General features: G+C 33.1%; 3 protein-coding genes and 1 pseudogene across 5 annotated transcripts; 3 read left to right on the top strand and 1 right to left on the bottom strand.

Annotated features, from left to right (window-relative positions):
- Positions 1-1,006: 1,006 nt before the first annotated feature.
- Positions 1,007-7,207, top strand: NAR1 (ferredoxin hydrogenase). 2 transcript variants are annotated; one of them, XM_085671668.1, is made up of 11 exons: positions 1,007-1,695; positions 1,781-1,851; positions 2,628-2,781; positions 3,289-3,475; positions 3,936-4,062; positions 4,240-4,420; positions 4,517-4,566; positions 4,650-4,821; positions 6,060-6,186; positions 6,308-6,399; positions 6,743-7,207. In XM_085671668.1, exons 1-11 carry the CDS (start codon positions 1,582-1,584, stop codon positions 6,893-6,895), a joined length of 1,428 nt encoding a protein of 475 aa, XP_085527794.1. In that variant the 5' UTR covers positions 1,007-1,581; the 3' UTR covers positions 6,896-7,207. The 2 variants fall into 2 exon arrangements, with proteins under 2 accessions (XP_085527794.1, XP_027921175.1); XM_028065374.2 differs by having other exon boundaries at positions 1,008-1,695; positions 4,243-4,420.
- A 1,285-nt stretch (positions 7,208-8,492) lies between these two features.
- Positions 8,493-10,393, bottom strand: LOC114177216 (cytochrome P450 71D8-like). Its single transcript, XM_028062482.2, has 2 exons — positions 9,367-10,393; positions 8,493-9,214 (listed from the first exon to the last, which is right to left on the bottom strand). The coding sequence occupies exons 1-2, from the start codon at positions 10,246-10,248 to the stop codon at positions 8,591-8,593; spliced, it is 1,506 nt and encodes a 501-aa protein (XP_027918283.1). The 5' UTR covers positions 10,249-10,393; the 3' UTR covers positions 8,493-8,590.
- Positions 10,394-11,436: 1,043 nt separating this feature from the next.
- On the top strand, positions 11,437-14,793 carry LOC114179472 (cytochrome P450 71D8-like; annotated as a pseudogene). The gene is made up of 2 exons (XR_014994043.1): positions 11,437-13,844; positions 14,050-14,793. The product of XR_014994043.1 is annotated as a cytochrome P450 71D8-like (transcript).
- A 2,335-nt stretch (positions 14,794-17,128) lies between these two features.
- LOC114178737 (cytochrome P450 71D8-like) lies at positions 17,129-20,463 on the top strand. The gene is made up of 2 exons (XM_028064796.2): positions 17,129-18,110; positions 19,635-20,463. The coding sequence occupies exons 1-2, from the start codon at positions 17,217-17,219 to the stop codon at positions 20,277-20,279; spliced, it is 1,539 nt and encodes a 512-aa protein (XP_027920597.1). The 5' UTR covers positions 17,129-17,216; the 3' UTR covers positions 20,280-20,463.
- Positions 20,464-20,679: the final 216 nt, after the last annotated feature.

Genomic DNA, 20,679 nt, shown 5'->3' with positions numbered 1-20,679 from the left:
TAAACAACAAATAAAAATATTAAAAGATTAACAAATGTGTGTCTTAAAAATAATTTGAGAGACTATTGAAGAAATCGCACAAAAAAATAAATAAATGTATAATTAAGGGTATGATAAGATAAAAAATACCTTAGATATCTAAGCAAACTTTTCAAATATCAACATATATACTATATGGTTGAAAAAGAATGAAAATTGTTTTAGCAAAACAAAAGATTTATTCAAATGAAACAAAAATGAATAATAATAAGTAAATTTTTTTTTTATATTACTTAGTAAATGAAAGGTTTAGACTATTAAACACTTAAATTGAGAGTATTAAGCATTCTCGTGTAAAAGAAAAATATACAATAAATAAAAATATTAAAAAATAAAATAAATATTCAAATGTAAGACATAATTTTTTTTAATTAACATACATCATTTTGACATAATAACATAAATGTTATGATAAAATGAAAAATATATTGGAGATGCGAATGAGTTTCATGACAAACCAAATAATTGAAAGAAATAAAAAATAGAAAATATATATATGATTTCTTAATTAATTGTGAATATTTTAATAATTTAAACGGGGATGAGTATTATGACGAGATATGTACATCCCATACTCAATATCAAACTTAATTTAAATACTCATTTATTTTTTCATTAGAAATATATTTTAAAGATAAAATTGTAATGGAGGTCCATGCTTAAAAAATTGAGATCAGAAATACAACACCAAATCAACTTGTGGATCTTCATATTTATGTTGTGTTTAGCTTTTTTACTTTGTAAAAATTAGACAAACATGAAGTCAATCGTTACACTAGAAATCTTAATAATGAAGTCAATCGTTACACTAGAAATCTTAATAAGACGATGCATGGTGCTACACTTTTTTTTTCTTTTTCTTCTCTATTATGACTCACAATTAGATAACCCAAAGACAGGACAACTTCGATCGAGTTTTTTTCTTTTTTTCTTATGAAATGTCTATTATTCGTTTCTTTTCTTGTATATACTATTTTCTAAGATCGCAAGAGAACTCACGGAAACCATTCCACACCAAGCAAAACAAAAGCTGAGACGAAACAGTTGATAATTGAAAATCCTTGCCGCCGCACCGACTATTTATCACCGCCATACACGGTCTTATCTATGAACTCCGGCAACTATCTTTCCACCACCGATGAGTGTCCGAGTAACTCGAGCCTGGATAGAGGGTAAATCCGGAAAGAGAAAAAGAAAAGAAAAAAAAAAGAAAAACAATATGGGCCCTTAATTCTAGCACTAAATCTAACGGTCTGGAAAAGTTCCCCACCGTGGAAGATATATTCACCTTTCCCACGCTGGCCTCTATCACTGTTCACAGAGTTGCATTTTCTGTTTTTTGTTGCTTTCTCTCGCTCTCCTTTCCCTCCTCTGCGTTCCTTTTGACTCAACGAGGGAACCGAACACTACTTTTTTTTATTTGTGATTGTGGCTTAGGTTCCTACCCTTCCAATCAAAACCCTAACCTAATCCTTTGATTCATTCTTTGTTCATTAACTCACGGGGTGCTACTGTTGCTGTTAGCTATTAAGTTGTCCGAGAATGTCGGAGAAATTTTCGGCAGCGCTTCGGATTGGAGATCTCAACGATTTCATCGCTCCATCGCAGGCATGTATTGTTTCCCTCAAGGGATTGAAAAAGAACGATAAACCAGAGGTATTTTCGTTTCCTTCTCTGTATTGGATTCAAATATCTTGCGAAGCAGTTGCCAAACCCTTGATGACTTGTAAATTCACTGTAGGTATCACTTGCTAACAAGCAGGTCAAGTCTGAACCTGTTAAAATTTCGCTCAAGGATTGTTTGGCATGCAGGCTAGTCTTTCTCTCTCTTTCTATTTATTTTTTTGCCTTGAACAGGTACCTTTCGGGGGCGAATTTACAATTCAGCGGATATTTTTTGCTGTTTTACTAGTTTCTGTGGTTAGCAAATGTGTAGTGATATTGGCAGAGTGAAAGTGGTACTCTGTGGTCAATGTTATAGGGATTCGGAGAAAAGAGAATACCCTCGAGTTCCTATGAATCATTGATTCAGGGGAATGTTGAAGAGAAATATACTTGTGGTGACCCAAAGCAAAGTTAGAATAGTTAACATTGATGGTCAGAAATAATAGTAAACGTAGAAAGTCAGAAACGATATTACTAATTTCTTCACTAATGCATTATGACTGAATCTAATGAGTTTCCCCTCTGTAAAAAGGGTGTAACAAATTTACTAGAAATGAAAAACTTGAAAATGAGTAACCTTTAGCAATTCTGTAATATTTACATGGTACACATCTGCCCAGCCTATATTATAACCTGAGCAGCTAACAAACTTTTCACTTGAAAAGAAAAATCGCTTTATTTAATTGACGAATTCAAATTTTCTAGGTTCTGTGGTCTTTTTATTTAGGGCTTGTTATCATGTCTTGGACTTAGGAATATCTAAGTGCTTAATTTCGTCTGCCTAAAGCTTTAGTGTCTAAGTGACCACATATATGATTCATTAAAAATTCTATATTTCCTGTGTTTCTTAAGTCTATGGTGTTGTTGATATGTCAAAATTCAAGCTTTATTTGGAATCATAATTTATCTGTCTGGTAATGCAGTGGATGCGTCACATCGGCAGAGACAGTTATGCTGGAGAAGCAAAGTTTGGATGAGTTTCTGAACAATATTAATTCAGGAAAGGCTGTGATTGTGTCTCTTTCTCCTCAGTCAAGGGCTTCTATTGCTGCTCATTTTGGCATTTCTCCAATTCAGGTGACACTTTAGATATTGCTTTACTCTTAATATTTTTTTGGGTTAAATAGGTTTGGGTTCGTTTAAAATGAAAAAGAAATTGTTCGGTCGTTGTAAGTATCTTTGATGGTTTTTATCCCTCCAAAATCTAGAACATTTAGTCAACAGACCTTCACAACTTTCTCGGGCTTAAAATCACACAGTACCTGCATGTTTGTTTGGAGAAGTGGGACTCTGGGTTACATTAAAATGGAGTGAAAATGATTAATGGTCTCCCTAGGATGAAAGAAAACATTGAAAATAAGTACAGTGAACAAAATTTACACATTTTTGTTTTCATTATTTGAGGAAATTTTGGAAAAATCAAATTAAGATGGAAAGTGAGCGTCCACATGAGCGAGGAAAACCTTAAAGTATATTTAACCTTGCTCTTAAAATGATTTTGGTAAGGTTCTGGTTTTAAACAAATTTGGGGAAAAATTCAACTTCTTGTGCTCCTGGCTGACAACCAAACTCTTGGTATTACAGGCTTTCAGAAAACTGACAAGATTTTTTAAGTCCTTGGGAGTGAAGGCAATTTTTGATACAAGCTGCAGTAGAGATTTGACCCTTGTCGAATCTTGTGTGGAGTTCGTCACAAGGTATAGACAGAATCAATTGGTTGATGATGAAAGGAGTAAATCAAGCCTACCTATGATTACATCAGCATGCCCAGGTATAGATTGTTGAGCTTATCAATATCATAGGGTATGCAAATTGTGTCTGTGAAGCAATAGACTTGGATGCTGGACATGAATTTGGGACATGAATGCCCAGCAAAACCAAAATTATAAGAACACAACAAAGTGATGCTTATTTAAAATTATATAATATTATGTTATCAATAAAAACATATGTAGGGAGTTATATGACATATTGATAGTAGAATTTGCGAATAAAATTTGAAAAAATGTTAGATGATTTTTGTATATTCAGACTTTTGAAGTGGGAATATAAGCTGGAATTTCAGGAGGTTCTGTTGACTATGGTTTGTGTTTCTCACTAACTTGGCCCCTTGTTTCTATTGCGATGCTTTATACCATTTCATTTTGTGTAAGAGATATTGGGTTGGGGACCAGATTTACTTTCAATGTGCATAAGAAGTTCTGGTTATTGATGTGAATATCTACGTGCAGGTTGGATATGCTATGCAGAAAAGCAACTTGGATCCTTTGTTCTTCCTTACATTTCATCAGTGAAGAGTCCACAGCAAACAGTTGGAGTTATCATAAAGAACTATGTTTGCCAAGAATTAGGACTCAGGTTGTTTATTCACTCTAAATTATAATTTGAGATGGAAAGACATATTACCTCGAAGTTGAGGGATGTCACTTAATCTTTTTGATGATTATGATGCCTCAATCATTAGTGATATAATATAATTTGGCATGATTTCTTGATAGTTATATGCGCAGTAAAAGAATTCAATAATTGTTCTAGCAGGCCAGAAGAAGTTTACCATGTCACCGTAATGCCTTGTTATGATAAAAAGCTTGAAGCTGCTAGGGATGACTTTGTTTTCCAATCTGAGTCCCGTGTTGAAGGGCATGAGAATGAAATTAATATGATTTCAGAGGTAGATTCAGTATTGACTACTGGAGAAGTTTTGGAATTGATTCAGGTTATAATTTTGATTCATTCACACTTTTCTTGTCATTTTTTCCACTTTTAACTAATGCTATGTATACTAATGATTGTTTGGGGTTCAATCTTATAGTCAAAAGAAGTTGATTTGAGAAGCCTAGAAGAGTCTCCTCTGGACAAAATGTATGAAACTAACTTTTGCTTCCATTATTTAATTTCACGTGTTTGTCAAACAATGGTGTTCAGATGTAGTGCGGTGCTTGCAGGCTAACAAATATCAATGAAGAAGGATACCTTTATGGGGTCCGTGGAAGCTCTGGAGGTTATGCTGAAACAATTTTCCGATATGCTGCTAAAACACTTTTTGGAAGACAAATGGATGATTCTTTGACCTTTAGAAACATCAGGAATTCGGATTTTCAGGAAGTAACTCTGGAGGCAAGTTATAGTGAAGTTTATAATATTATTTTTATGCTTGTGAGGAATATTATCATTATCTATTTTATGCGAATATCTAGCTATAAAATGTTGAATATATATGCATTATAACTAATTGAACTATTAGTAATTTTCTTAGAGCTATTTCTTGATGACATAAATTTCCGAGGCATTTGATGTGTTATTTAAATTCTCTCATTAAGTCTTCAAAGTCATCATTCTTTCATGAACAAGTCCATTATTATTCCTTCAGCAGCAGTCTTTGCTTGCCGCCATCATTCTTTCATAATGTTGTGTCAATTTATGTTGCTTTGTTCCTTGAAAGAAAATTTTCATCAGCAAAATTATTCCTTTGGGATGAAATTGGTAATATGGACTTTTATACTTTGTTTGGTAGAGGGAAAAGAAAAAGAGGGAGAGGAAGTGGGCAAGTGAGAAAAGGCACGAAGGAAAATAGGTGGTTGGTTGAAGATAATAGAATGGAAACAAGAGAAAAATAATAATATTTTTTATTAATAATATATAGTAAATTATATATGTCACTGTATGTGGCATAAAACAAAATCGGTTATCCGTATACTTTTGTTGTGAGATGAAAGGATAACAAATTACGTTAGAAACATAACTGATTATCTGTAGCTTTTTCATCTAATCAATCTTCAGGTCTTCACAGTTATGTGAAGAAATAAAAGTGCGGAGGAAATAAAAAGGTGTACTATACACGCCTTTTATATCTTCATTCTTCTATTTTGATTGTTTCAAACGATGCACTTTTCTAAATTGCTGCATTTATTTGCTCATTGCTCCCCCATCTATACTCTTTTTGCGGTCCCAAACAGTGCTTTTGCAAGCAAGTATAGGACCTCTTCAAGGAACAAACCGACATAAATGACTACTTTTAGGGAAAAAGTTACGTATTAGTCGAATATTCTTTTGGGGTTTATTGTGCCTATGGCCATTGTTTCGTCAATAATTTAAATTCAAAATTAGGCTTTCTGATTTGGGATTGTTTCTTTTATATTTTGGATTACAAAATTTCTTGCTCAAAATAGGATTATTTGATTATGATGCTTTGCTGTGTCAATAAACCATATGTATAAACAGTTACCCACTTTCTGCAATAGTAGTAGATCTTGATATTTTTGTTTCCTTTAGAGAGTTTGCAATCCTATTAGAGTACCCTGCCAAACCAAGAGGGCTACTCTTGCTTACTGTTCTACTTTATATTGTCTGTGCAGGTTGAGGGAAAAACAGTGTTGAAATTTGCTCTGTGTTATGGTTTCCGGAACCTACAGAACATTGTACGAAAACTTAAAACTGGGAAATGTGATTATCATTTCCTAGAAATCATGGCATGCCCTTCAGGTACCATACTTTTCTCCTTTTATCAGAAATTTTATTATTTGTTAGTACTTTTTATGAATACTTTTTTTTTGAGGCCCATAAAATTGGTAAGTATTGAACTGAAAAAATGTTCATGAATCAGGTTGCTTAAATGGGGGAGGTCAAATTAAACCAGTTTCAGGGCAGTCTCCCAAAGAACTGAGTCAGTTGTTAGAATCAGTTTACATGGAAAATGTAAGTACTATTATCTCATACAAGCAAGTACTTTAAGGTGCACACTTTTCATTAAAAAAAACTTGACTCGCCACTTCACTGTTTGTCTGCATCTGCATTAGTGGGAGCATCAAAAGCCTAAACATATAGATTCTTGTAGGACAAAATTATGTATCCGTATTGGTGATCTCTGCTCTACCATATTTGCTTCTTGCCCTTTTTTGGCACTTTGCCATTAGGTTTTTATCTTCCTTTTTTTGTTTGCAGCTTTTCTGTGAGTAGCCTTTGTTGAGTTTGTTGTTTTGTTTACTTTTCTGCAATCAGAATTTTACTTCGGGATTCATTATTTTTCTTTATACAATAGGTTTTGGCAGCATCACCATTTGACAATCCCATTATTAAAGGCTTATATGACAAGTGGCTTGAGCAGCCAGGTTCAGTGAAAGCTAGGAGATACATGCATACCCAATATCATCCTGTTGAAAAAAGCATTACTTCTCAGTTGCATAATTGGTGAGGCGTTGAAATTGAACTTTTTCGTATTGTTTCCTCTCGAGCTCCTTGTGAATATTTTTGCATACTGGAGTCGTCCAATTTTGGTAGTGAACAGATTTTTTAATGTATATAGACCCTTTTGATCTGCTCCCATTTAGATAGAAAAAAATTACACATCAGCTTTGTTATTAGGGTCTACTAGGTTCTCAATAAATTATTCCTTCATTACACGTGTTAGTGCGCGTGATTGATGAGAGGACGTGTGACAGTGCCTGTTGTTGTAGCACAAATTGTACGCCTTAAATTCGAATGAAGCAATATTTGTTTTTTAGGATTTCCTATTTTGTGGTAAAGCTACACGTGATGTAACCAATTCTTCAAATTTCTTTATTCTACAAATATCTTGCCACACTAATACTATTACATCCTATATTATTATTATTATTATTATTATTATTATTATTATAAAAATAAATAAGATCTCCCATGATGTAAAAAGCCGTACGTGACCATCTAAGTGCAAGTTACAATTGCTTTATATTTATTCTATTCTGATTTGAATAAAGTTGCCTCTTGTATTTATTTTTTCAGAACAGTGGTCCTTTAATAAAATAGTTTCTTATCATGATTTTTAAAATGTTGTAGTAAATTACTTAAAAAACTGTTTTCTTCATCTTTTCAACTTAGAGTTGTGTTTTTTCAAAAGCAGAGATATACAGGAGAAATCACTATAAATACCTCTCTTCTAGTAAATAAATACATATAATTTTGCCTTAATTAAAACTTTTACTATAGGAGATTTTACAATTTTTACAACATTCAAATATATTAAATTTGAATTGATCTTATTTCAAATTATTTTAATGTTCACATATTTTGCATGAATAAGACTACTCATATTTAGTGAATTTTAATTTTAATGTTTAGATAAAATATTTTAGTTATTGTTAATTTAAAGAATTATTTAAATATTAAAATTGTTATAAATTAGAAAAAATGTCAATATTGATAATTATTTATAATTGATTTTGATTAATGTTATTCTTTGGTCAAAATTTTACGTTTTTTTTGTTTTTTTTTTTAATTTTGCATTTTGTAATTTTTTTTTCTATTCATGTTAAACAATTTTATTTTTATGAAATATTAGATTGAGATTGACTTAAGTAAGTTGATCCAAATCGAAGTTAAATTGAGTTAGTATGGGCTGAACCAAGTAACCTTTGAGTTAGTATAGGCTGAACCGAGTAACTTATATCCTAATTATACGGAATTAGTTCGAATTTAAGTTGAGTTGATTTAGTATGGATTTAAGTCAATTTAGTTAGTATAATTTGAGTTTATCTGAGTCTAAATTGAATTTAGACAACTTAGATCCAGGTAAAGCAAAATCAATTTAGGCATGAGTTTATTCGAATTAGTACAATCCATAATAAAGGTGGAAATGTCTAAGTTAGGGCCAATCCATTTTTAATCAAATTGGATTAAGTCCAAGTTCATTTTAACACTAAGTAAGATTTAGCCTAATTAAGATATGATCAAGCCAGGATAGAGACAAGTCTATCTAGACTCTATCTCAACTTGATCATCGTTCCAAAAACTATTCTCTAGATAATTTCAAATTAAAAGAAGGTATACAAATACATAACACTTTCTTTTGGATCTTCCTTGCAAGAGAATGATTTAAAAATAAATAATATCTTAACAAATAGAACTATCGTCACGGATTAAAAGTATTATCGTAAGGAATGGGAATCAAGTGCAGGTTGTTTTTCCTTCCAACCACAGCTCCGAATGCTTCATCCATGTCAATCTCCTCTGGTTTCATTCCTGGTGGGAGTTCCCAGTCGAAGTGATACAGTATTTTAGCTAGAGCAAACTCAACACTGGCTATACCGAATGAGAGTCCCGGACACATTCTCCTTCCTGCCCCAAAAGGGATAAACTCAAAGTCTGTTCCTTTGAAATCGATACATGTATCAAGGAACCTTTCTGGTACAAAGCTTTCCGCATCATGCCAGTGCTCAGCATCTCTTCCTATTGCCCATGCGTTCACTATCACTTTCGTCTTAATGGGTATATCATAACCAGCAATCCTGCATGATTCTATGCACTCTCTCGGAAGCAACAAAGGAAGAGGTGGGTGTAACCTCAAGGTTTCTCTTATCACTGCCTTCAAATACCTAAGTTCGCCCAGGTTGTTCTCATCTATTGTTTCCTTAAAACTAAACTTTTTTCTAATTTCATCTTGTGCCTTCTCCCTTACTCTTGGGTTTCTCATCATTTCTGACATAGCCCACTCTAGTACTTTTGTTGAAGTATCCGTCCCGGCAGAAAATATGTCCTGCATAAAGTTGAATATAGTTTCACATATATTTCAATGCCATGACAAGGACAAAAACATAACATTGATATTTTAACATACTTGTATTAATCATGAGTATGAATTTAAACCAATTTACAATCTGATGAAAATGATATGGCAGAAATACTTACCCAAATCACAGCTTTGATATTGTTGTTCGTAATTGGGGTCTCAAGGTTGCCTCTATGTTGGAATCTTAAAAGAACTTCAACTAGATTTTCATTCTTTTCTTCTCCCGTGCCTTCTTTAGCTTGATTTTCCTTCATGATCTTCTCTAAGATCTTGTCACTTTTGTTATGCATCTTATCCAATTTGGCTTTCAACCCGGTTATGTGATGTATAGGTTTGAGAGAAGGAAACGCATCCGCAAGGTCAAAGCCGTCTGCAACTTCTATTGCTTCCTTTACAGTCAACAAAAATTCTTCATGATCTTCGGTTATTTTACCAAATGTTGCTCTAGAAACAAAGGTACTTATGGAAGAGCCAAATCTACTAGAAATATCAACTGGTTCACCTGCAGATGACTGAATTGTTTCTATGAGTTTGGCCACCTCTTCTTCTCTAATATGGAAGAATGACTGAACCTTCTTTGCACTCAAAAGCTCCAATGTACATAATTTCCTCATCTGTCTCCAGTAATCACCATATGGAGCAAAAGCTATGTCTGCCGATCCATAGCCCATAATATCAGAAGCAAGAAATTTCAGCCTCTGTGCAAAAGCAAGATCATGTGTTTTCATTATTTTCTTGGCTGTGTTGGGGGATGATACAATCACTGCAGAAATCTCACCTAGTTGTAGGTGCATCAAGGGTCCATATTTTTGTGCTAGTTTTCCCAGAGCACGATGAGGAAGTGTACCTGCTACTGCTAGTTGATGCAGGTTCCCTATGATAGGTAGCTTCCATGGCCCTGGTGGCATTTTTCTGAGACCCTTTTGCTTATAGTTCTTTGCAAGCAAAAGCAATGAGAGTGAGAAGAAGATGATGATTGCCAAGGAAGATTGGACTTCCATGGTGTGAAAAATAGATCTAACTGTTTGGGAACTTTGGTAGGTCTCTCTGATGAGTTTTCTTTGTTTATAATATCCTATATACACAACTCAACTGACCGTCATTAATGACATGATCAGACTGAAAAATGAATCTACAAATTGTTCGGATAAGTCTATTAATTGTACGGACACGATCATAAGGTATTGTCTGTTTTGATGTTTTGAGTCGCGAAGTTCTGTCTCGGTTTTGTGTTTAAGAAACACTTTAGAGGATGAAAAGAAAAAAAGTATTTAAATTGCGTTTATCCTCGATTTTTAAGTGGTGTGAGACTTATTAAATGTACCGAAATATTAATCAAAACTAAATCAATTTTCTTGTGCAAGGAATCGATCCATTCAAGGAGGAACTTAACTAAGAAGACAATTTCCTTTAACAATCCAACATGGTTTAATACATAGTTGTATTGGTTTGCGTGTTCATATACATCCATCCATACATAAGACAACATATGGTTTTGTCAATTACTCAACCTCGCCGCTGATGGTAGTAAGTAGATCCTCACCGGGCGGCAAGAACACATGAAAACACAAAAAACCAACTTATATGTTTGAATTGTGAAGTGTTTCCTATGTTATTGATTAGTTTACTTGTCCAACTTGTCAATTAAGCTGATGTATGTCAAAATGACGAAAATATTCAATATTAACATCTGATAAAATTAATGACTTGTGTACATTATTAGAATCATAAAACGAACATATTACACATATAATAGTAAGAGTAAAAAAACTGTAAATATAATTTTTCTTTTTGTGTTATATCATCTCGTACTAGAATTATCTTTTTCATCTTCTGTCGACAATGATACAAATATATTGTAGAATGACTTTTTTTTTCTAAAAATATTCCTGACCACTCTAGAAAAGGACAGTAGAATGAACACGAGAAAGGACGAAATTACTTTCTGTCGAATGACAATTAGAATGATTCGTATGTGAACAGAACAGATGCATTCACCAAAGATTACCCTTGCCACAGACTTTTTAGTCAGTTGTAGATAATTAATTATGTTTGATATTTAAATGACAGAAAGAGTCGTAGACTTGTAAATAGTGTTTAGTTCATAGAAAAGATGAGGGAATGGAAGACCCATAAATAAGTTTAATTAAGATTGAGAAAAGTGGACGGAATTTAATTAAGAAAAAGATGAAGTAATTATTTTCTTGTTTGATTCACAAAGAAAAGAAAAAGTTGTAAAATGGATTTCCTGGTCAGTGTTTGCTGCGTATATATTTTGTTTCGCATACTTTTGTTGGGAAAGTCTTTGGCATACTTGATATAACGTATTCTTCAAATATCTATATTCGCATAAACGTATTTTACCAAATTTGACCGAAAAAGATACTTTTATTATATTAACAAGAATCCTTTACCTCTAAGGAGTGATACTTGGAATTTTAAACTTGTTTCTGCCTTCAGTTTAGAATTCCTTAAGCAGAACCTGATTTGTGGGCTATATTTAAGAAATGATAAGAAATCCAAGTACAAAAGACAACTTAGCTATTTCAAGGATTTAGACTGACATTTTGAATTTCCAACCATTAGAAATAGGAAAATGATATAGCGATTGGTCAAGTAAAAAGTAATTTTTAATTCAGGCTTCGTATCAAAACCAATTGGTCAAACAAACCCATGATATTTTAAGTGCCAACCCAATTAATATGATTTGCACATCATTAATGTGTAGTCATATTTGAATATTTTGTAGTTAACAAATTCACTTGCTATTCTTTATTATGTATTTAAGTCAAAAAGTTATTTTTTACTCTGCAAAACATGTAAATGAATTCTGGAACATATTTGCAAAGCATTGTCTAAAGAAGTGCTAACCCACTGCATGTGATTTGCACCTCATCATCCTAACATGGAAGTTTGATTGGTCAATTGTGCAACCCGCAACAATCTCTCCGTGAACAATTGCCTATCAGGAATCTATTAGTCAAGACGCAACTCTTTTTACTTAAGAATGTAACAGTCTAAGCACTATGATTTGATTATGACTCGGGCCACTTGGTCTCCGCTATGGGATAATTGATGCCACATGTAACAAAATGAAATAGGTTTTCAAAGAAAAAAGGATTCAACACTTTTTCCACAAGTTTAAGAAGACAATAGCTTAAAGAAGAAGAGGAGGTCAATTGAAACTAGGAAACTTTCCACAAATCCGCTTTTGTTCGAACACTTGTTGGTTTCGAATCATTCCCTTACCCCAATGTGTACTTTAATTCAAAATTAAATAAAATAAAAAATACTATTACGTCACCTTGTAAGATAAATTGTAAAGTTTTGTGTGTGACTTTATCATCATTCTTAGAAATATCCAGAAAACAGACATAATGAAGAGAGTTTTATAGCAGAAAAGCTCAAGGGTATATGGAAGGAGAATGCCATAATAGGTGCTACAGAGTTTCAACAACAGCATTTATGAAAGTTGATTTGGAGGTACTGTCATAATAGGTGATACAGAATCTTCCCACTAAATCATAATGTTTATAATTATTTCGTTTACTTCGTGACACCAATTTATTACGTACGCAACAGGTAATCAGCACCGTTTCCCTTATTTATTTTGCTTATTGAGAAGATCGGGGAAATAGGGAAGTTAAGAGAGTATAGAATCCAAACACAAAGTTTCAGACATTCAAATTTTTCATTCATGCCATGGAATTCCAACCTTCTTTGATGATGGTTATTGCCTTACTCCTCTCGTTACTATTTTGGCTTGCAAGAATTTACAAGCAGAAAATCAAAGCAGAGAAGCTTCCCCCAGGTCCATGGAAGCTTCCTCTTATAGGGAACCTTCATCAACTGGCAGTGGCAGGAACACTTCCACACCATACCCTTCAGAATCTATCAAACAAATATGGACCTTTGATGCACCTTCAACTGGGTCAAATTTCTGCGGTGGTTGTGTCATCCCCTGACATGGCAAAGGAGATAATGAAGACAAAATGATCTTAATTTTGCGCAGAGACCAGAACTACTTGCTCCTAAAATCCTGGCCTATGGTTCAGCCGATATTGCCTTTTCTCCATACGGTGATTACTGGAGGCATATGAGGAAAATATGCACACTGGAGCTTCTTAGTGCCAAAAGGGTTCAGTCTTTCTCCTTCATTCGTGAAGATGAGGTGAATAAACTCATAGAATCCATTCAAGCGTGTGCATGCACTGGTTCACCAGTCAATGTTTCTAAAAGCGTTTCATCTTCGGTGAGTACCATTGTGACGAGAGCAGCCTTTGGTAAAAAATCTGAGCACCAAGAGCGACTTTTGTGTTTGCTGAAGGAAGGAGTGGAACTCGCAGGAGGGTTTGATGTTGCTGATTAGTTCCCTTCAATGAAACCTCTCCATCTTATAACTGGGATGAAAGCCAGGTTAGAGAAAATGCATGAAGAGGTGGACAAGATTCTGGACAACATTATCAGCGAGCATAGATCAAAGCATCAAAAGGGAGAAGCAGAAGAGAATCTGGTTGATGTTCTTTTGCGTAAACAACAAAGTGCCACCCTCGACACCCCTGTAACAATGGACAACATCAAAGCCATCATATGGGGTGTGAGTTAACCTCTTCCAAAACAAGTTTTTAACTTAACAATTTCCAAGTTATTTGATTCATAATTTCACTATGATGGTATTTAAAAATATTACAACCTTAATCTTGTTCACATAAACTCTTGTGTGAAAAAACTTGTGTTGTTCTATTGATAAATAATACAGTCTTTATACTCACATAGAAACGACTTCAAACATGTACGTGCAGGACATATTCGGGGCTGGGAGTGATACCTCAGGTGTTGTTCTGGAGTGGAGTATGTCAGAATTGTTGAGAAACCCAAGAGTGATGAAAAAGGCACAGAGTGAAATAAGAGAAGCTTTGAAGGGGAAGAAAAGAGTTAGTGAGAGTGAGGTGCAGGAAGTGAGTTACTTAAAGTGGGTGATCAAAGAAACACTGAGGTTACATCCACCCTGCTCCCTTGTTGCTTCCAAGAGAATGCAGGGAAGCATGCATGATAGGTGGATATGAAATAGCTGTGAAGACGAAAGTAATTGTGAATGCATGGGCCATTGGAAGAGATCCAAAGCACTGGTATGATGCAGAGAAGTTTATACCAGAGAGGTTTGATGGCACTGATTTTGATTTTAAAGGGAATAATTTTGAATACATTCCTTTTGGAGGTGGAAGAAGAATGTGTCCAGGCATTTTACTTGGCTTGGCTAATATTCAGCTTCCTCTGGCTGCATTACTCTATCACTTTGATTGGGAAATCCCCAATGGAATAAAACCAGAGAAGCTTGATATGACTGAAAGCTTTGGAGCTTCAGTGGGAAGAAAAAACAACCTGTATTTGCTACCCACTCCATATCAATATTCCCTTCATCACCATCTCATCGTCGATACACCCTCTTGATTCTACTTACTGTTTCTTCAATGTAGAAAGTGGTTACCTAACAGGCTTCAACCACATTTTTTTTTTCTTCATAGGATCTTGCTTCAACGACTTAATCATTTTATAATTTATAATTTTATAATTTCAAATTTTATAATTTTATAAGTTTAATTAATAATAAAAATATTTTTTTGTCAAACAAGTATAAATTTGAGAAGATTTCATGATTATAGTATCTTGTAACAAAATATTATGTAAAAATATTTAAAATAAGATGATAGGTAGCATAAGTGTTACATCACACAATTAAGAAAAAAGGATTAACACAATTAAGAAAATGATTTACTGTTTGGACTTAATTGAAAAATTATAAAATTTTGATGACTCAATATATTACAAAATTTTAATAAAGACTTCAAATTTAACGTAAACTCAAAATTGAATTAAACCTAAAATTAAAATCATATTATATGTTAACGAGATCGTGTACACATTTATTCTCGATAAATGATTTTAAGATTATGGTTAAATATGTTTTTTGTCTCTCATCTTTAAAAGAATATTAGAATTAGTTCTTTTTCAAAACTTTGAATCAATCTAATTTTCCATCTTTAAAAATGAGTGGATTTAATTCTTATATGATCATATTTGAGTTGTTTATTTCATTTGACATATCTGTGTTTGAATGATAAATAGGAAATGTATTTTAAAGTTGAGAGACTAAATTATGCCAAAATTTTGAAAAAAAAAACATATTTAATTATTGAGATTATAATAATTTGTTTTGGATGTAATCAATTTGTTTGAAACGCGTTGTTTGGAAAAAGCAAGAAGCAGAAAGAGAAATAAATAAATAAAACTTTAAAAAATAATGAGGTAAGATATTTAAGAACACAAAAAGAGAAGTGGTTTATAAATTATACTTTATCCATTAAAGTTAACTTGTACTTATAACTTTGTAACTTTGGAGAATTGATTCCAGTTGATTTAATCTTCACGCAGAAACAAGAATTAGTTGTTTTTCATTTAATGTGAAATCCTTACTTTTTAATTGATTTTAGAAATCAAATACATACCAATTCTGCGTTAGAAAATCAATTTTACATCAATTTGACACAGAACCAAGCACATACTCTATCTATTTTCGATTTGGTTCTATAAAACAAAGGACAAAAAAATCATTATTTTTCCAAATGTTATATACATAATTGATTATGTATAATCAAATATAGTCTATAATTTTTTATAATATAATAAATAATTGAACTGATAAATAAAATAAAATATTTTTATTGTTATATTTTGTAAATTAATTCACTTTTTTTTGTCTATTAATAATTTATAATATTTTTAATTTTAGTTGAAATTTTATTTTAACTCTAATTTATTTTTTTAAAATTTTTCTTTTTTACATCAAATTAGTTTTAAAAGTCTATTTTACAAATTATTTTCTAAATCTATTAATATACAAAAAAATATTTTATCAAATCATTTCCCATTTGTCTTTCTTTACATCAAATAAGTAAGTTTTTCTTTATTTCTTTTCCTTCATACTCTCATTCCTATCTAAACCAACCATAAAACTACTTAATTAGTAGAATATGTCATGCATATTTGTTGGGTATTGGACTCTCTTCCCATGTAGAGAAAATGCCCAAAACTTGAGAAGCTCATGTCTGACTTAACCTAATGGGGAGGGGGCTATAAAATAAATAGAGAGGCAGAACAATAAATTCAGAACACACTGAAAGCTCTAACACATAAAGGTTGACACTAATTTGTGCTACGAATAGATTCTTGCAAGTTAGGGGAAATTATATCCACGGCATTATCTGGTATATTGTTTGTGTTGTTGTTTTCCCATCAATATTCAATATAGTTTGACACTTTCACATATATTTCAATGTATAACAAGGAAAAAGATGAAATTGACTCATAACATAACATAAACTATTTTGAACATGTGATTCATACTCAACAAGATTATATCTTTTTCTGAGAAAACTATTCAAAGCCAACCGATGACTTCCCTCGTTTAATTGTCTGACTCCTACCAACTAGAATTGTCCATTTCTGATATGCTTAGCTCACAAATCCACACCGATAAAGATGTTAGCAATTCAGAAACTTAAATAAATTTGTGAACAGTAAACAAGGATGAATAAGTCAATTATCCACCTGAGTAGAGAATATGTCATTGCCTTGAGTATACCCTTATAGAAATCTAAAAAAAAAAATGAAGATCGTAGAAGAGTTTCAACATCTACATTTTTGTATGAAATCAAAGTTGATTTGAAGGTACTGTCATGATAGGTGATACAAAATCTTCCCACTAAATCACAAAGGTTATAAAATTATTTCGTTTACTTCGTGACAATTTTACAATTGTTTATTACGCACGCAACAGATCATCAATACGTTTCCCTTATTTATTTTGCTATTATAGAAAAAAAATCACAGAAATAGAGAAGAATAGAGAAGCTAGGAGAGTGTAGAATCAAAACACAAGTTTCAGACTTTCAACTTTTTCATTCATGCCATGGAATTCCAACCTTCTTTGATGATGGTTATTGCCTCATTCCTCTTGTTACTATTTTGGCTGGCAAGAATTTACAAGCAGAAAATCAAAGCAGAAAAGCTTCCCCCAGGTCCATGGAAGCTTCCTCTAATAGGGAACCTTCATCAACTGGCAGTGGCAGGAACACTTCCACACCATACCCTTCAGAATCTATCAAACAAATATGGACCTTTGATGCACCTTCAACTGGGTCAAATTTCTGCTGTGATCGTGTCATCCCCTGACATGGCAAAGGAGATAATGAAGACAAATGATCTTAATTTTGTGCAGAGACCAGCACTACTTGCTCCTAAAATCCTGGCCTATGGTTCAGCCGATATTGCCTTTTCTCCATACGGTGATTACTGGAGGCATATGAGGAAAATATGCACACTGGAGCTTCTTAGTGCCAAAAGGGTTCAGTCTTTCTCCTTCATTCGCGAAGACGAGGTGAATAAACTCATAGAATCCATTGGAGCGTGTGCATGCAGAGGTTCACAAGTCAATGTTTCTAAAAGCGTTTCATCTTTGGTGAGTAGCATTGTGATGAGAACAGCGTTTGGTAAAAAATGTGAGTACGAAGAGCGACTTTTGTGTTTGCTGAAGGAAGGAGCGGAACTGGCAGGAGGGTTTGATGTTGCTGATTTGTTCCCTTCAATGAAACCTCTCCATCTTATAACTGGGCTGAAAGCTAAGTTGGAGAAAATGCATGAAGAGCTGGACAAGATTCTGGACAACATTATCAGCGAGCATAGATCAAAACATCGAGAAGGAGATGCAGAAGAGAATCTGGTTGATGTTCTTTTGCGTATACAACAAAGTGCCACCCTCGACATCCCTGTAACAATGGACAACATCAAAGCCATCATATGGGCCGTAAGTAAACTTCTTCTATAACAAGTTTTTAAATTAACGGTTTCTATTTATTTGATTCATAATTTTACTATGATAGTATTTAAAACTATGTTTTATTAGTCATTTTGTTTTAATTTTGGTCCAAAACTTTTAGGTTATTTTTGTTTCTGTTTCAATTATTTACACATATTTTCTGTAAAATTGTCTCAAGAGTTATTATTCTCTTTTTTCTTTTTTTCTCCCATCATCAACAATTATTTTTTCTTCTTTTTTCCATTAATTTCACTTTGCTCTTAATAAATATAAATTTACTTTCTACATTAAATTAATATCATTACAATATTATCACATAATAATGCAATATCATTTATAGTAAAAATGATGCGTACACATCAAATCTCAAATCTTAATATTGTTGGGACGATCTCAAAATTAATAAATAATCAAACACGAAAACAAAATCTAGATCAAATCTTTCCTAAATAAATAATATGCAAATAATAAAATGCATAAAACAAATAAGGGAGGAACCAGCACACACCAAAACTTTTAACGTGGATAAACCTCAATATGGAAGAAAAACCCACTGGACCTTGTCCACTAAAAACTTCCACTAATAAAATTAATGAGTACACTACAAGTTCTCTTAGAAATTTGAGGATCAACATAGCACTATTCTCTTCACCAACAAGGTGGATAACAAACCTAAATGGGTACTTTAAATAAACAATAGAAATAACCTAGAGAGAACATCAATATATGAGATGAGGAATAAAACCTTCTCTTCAAGGTAACTTCTTCTCTTCTTTCTTCTTCAATCTCTCTGATGGCTTCTCACTAAAGACACTTACAACTTCTCTCTCCATCTCACTCTATTTTTCTCTCTTGATAAACCTGATGTAAGGGTTGTATATTTAAATTGCAGAATGGGTTGGAAGCCCATAAAAGACTTATTTTATTTTTCTTAAATAAATCAGTGTGGATCCAATAAATGGGTGACCCACCTGACACATAATATAATATCATAACCAATTTAATAGAGGAATATTACACCTAAAAAAGATTTGAGGACTAAAGGGAACGTTTTACCTTTGAATCAACCCCAATGTCAAGCCCATTGGCATAACAAATGATCTTGTTAGGGACACGTGAAAGGATAATATTACAGTATTAGTATACATATCACGTGTTAATGTCAAATTTCATTATCATATACTAAATAAAAGAAATATATAAGGACTGAATCGAGTATAAACAACATTGGCACGAGGATCTAATATTGACATGTGAGCCTGTCACATGACATGTCACGAACCTTAAATGTGAATAAATCTCTTTTGAAAAAATAATTAAAAAGTTAAGGAAAAATAGAAAAAGAAAACTACAAAATGGGACTTGATAAATATTTAAAAGCTATCGATACAGATACAATATTAATGAATATGACACAATTTTTTTCAAAGATCAAACATAATGGATCAAAATCGAAAATGAGGACTTACTTTTAAAATATTACAGTCTTAATCTAGAACCATATTTGTGCAGGACATATTCGGAGCTGGGACTGATACCTCATCTGTTGTATTGGAGTGGAGTATGTCAGAGTTGTTGAAAAACCCAAGAGTGATGAAAAAAGCACAGACCGAAATAAGAGAAGCTTTGAATGGGAAGAAGAGAGTTAGTGAGAGTGAGGTGCAGGAAGTGAGGTACTTGAAGTGGGTGATCAAAGAAACACTGAGATTACATCCACCTGGTCCCTTGCTGCCAAGAGAATGCAGGGAAGCATGCATGATAGGTGGATATGAAATTCCTGTGAAGACGAAAGTAATTGTGAATGCATGGGCCATCGGAAGAGATCCAAAGCACTGGTATGATGCAGAGAAGTTTATACCAGAGAGGTTTGATGGCACTGATTTTGATTTTAAAGGGAATAATTTTGAATACATTCCTTTTGGAGGTGGAAGAAGAATGTGTCCAGGCATTTTACTTGGATTGGCTAATGTTCAACTTCCTCTGGCTGCATTGCTCTATCACTTTGATTGGGAACTCCCCAATGGGATAAAACCAGAGAAGCTTGATATGACTGAAAGCTTTGGAGCTTCAGTGGGAAGAAAAAACAACCTGTATTTGCTACCGACTCCATATCAATATTCCCTTCATCACCGTCTCATTGTCGATTCACCCTCTTGATTCTACTTACTGTTTCTTCAATGGAGAAAGTGGTTACCTAATACACTCCAACCACATCTTTTATGAAAAACATATTTGCTTCAACAACTCGATAGTTGCTGTGTTAATTGTGTACTATATATCCACATTCATGACCTCTTCATTCACTAAGTATCGAATAAATTTAGAACCTTTATTATTGCCACATTTACTTTTGATATTTCTCTGAACACTCACCTTACACCTATTTTTCTTAATAATATGTATATTTTGAATTATACATGTGGTTCATACTCAACAAGATTATACGTTTTTCTGAGAAAACTAAATATTCAAAGACAATTGATGACTTCCCTCATTTAGTTCTCTTTCTCCTGCCGACAGAATTGTCCATTTCTGATAAGTTAAAGTCCGAAATGTT

The sequence above is a fragment of the Vigna unguiculata genome, chromosome 3 (genome assembly GCF_037176805.1).
Source record: "Vigna unguiculata cultivar grain cowpea cultivar isolate G323 ecotype 2 chromosome 3, ASM3717680v1, whole genome shotgun sequence".
In the NCBI taxonomy this organism is placed as follows: Eukaryota; Viridiplantae; Streptophyta; class Magnoliopsida; order Fabales; family Fabaceae; genus Vigna; species Vigna unguiculata.
Note: the sequence above shows the minus strand (reverse complement) of the source record. Positions and strands in the feature narration are given on the sequence as shown.

Bases quoted from the DNA above. Each gene is read 5' to 3' on its own strand.
- NAR1 (XM_085671668.1), top strand. From the start codon at position 1,582: ATGTCGGAGAAATTTTCGGCAGCGCTTCGGATTGGAGATCTCAACGAT. The intron at 1,852-2,627 runs GCTAGTCTTTCT...CTGGTAATGCAG, and splicing joins AAGGATTGTTTGGCATGCAG to TGGATGCGTCACATCGGCAG. The intron at 4,063-4,239 runs GTTGTTTATTCA...TAATTGTTCTAG, and splicing joins TGCCAAGAATTAGGACTCAG to CAGGCCAGAAGAAGTTTACC.
- LOC114177216 (XM_028062482.2), bottom strand. From the start codon at position 10,248: ATGGAAGTCCAATCTTCCTTGGCAATCATCATCTTCTTCTCACTCTCA. The intron at 9,215-9,366 runs GTAAGTATTTCT...AACTTTATGCAG, and splicing joins ATATCAAAGCTGTGATTTGG to GACATATTTTCTGCCGGGAC.
- LOC114178737 (XM_028064796.2), top strand. From the start codon at position 17,217: ATGGAATTCCAACCTTCTTTGATGATGGTTATTGCCTCATTCCTCTTG. The intron at 18,111-19,634 runs GTAAGTAAACTT...ATATTTGTGCAG, and splicing joins TCAAAGCCATCATATGGGCC to GACATATTCGGAGCTGGGAC.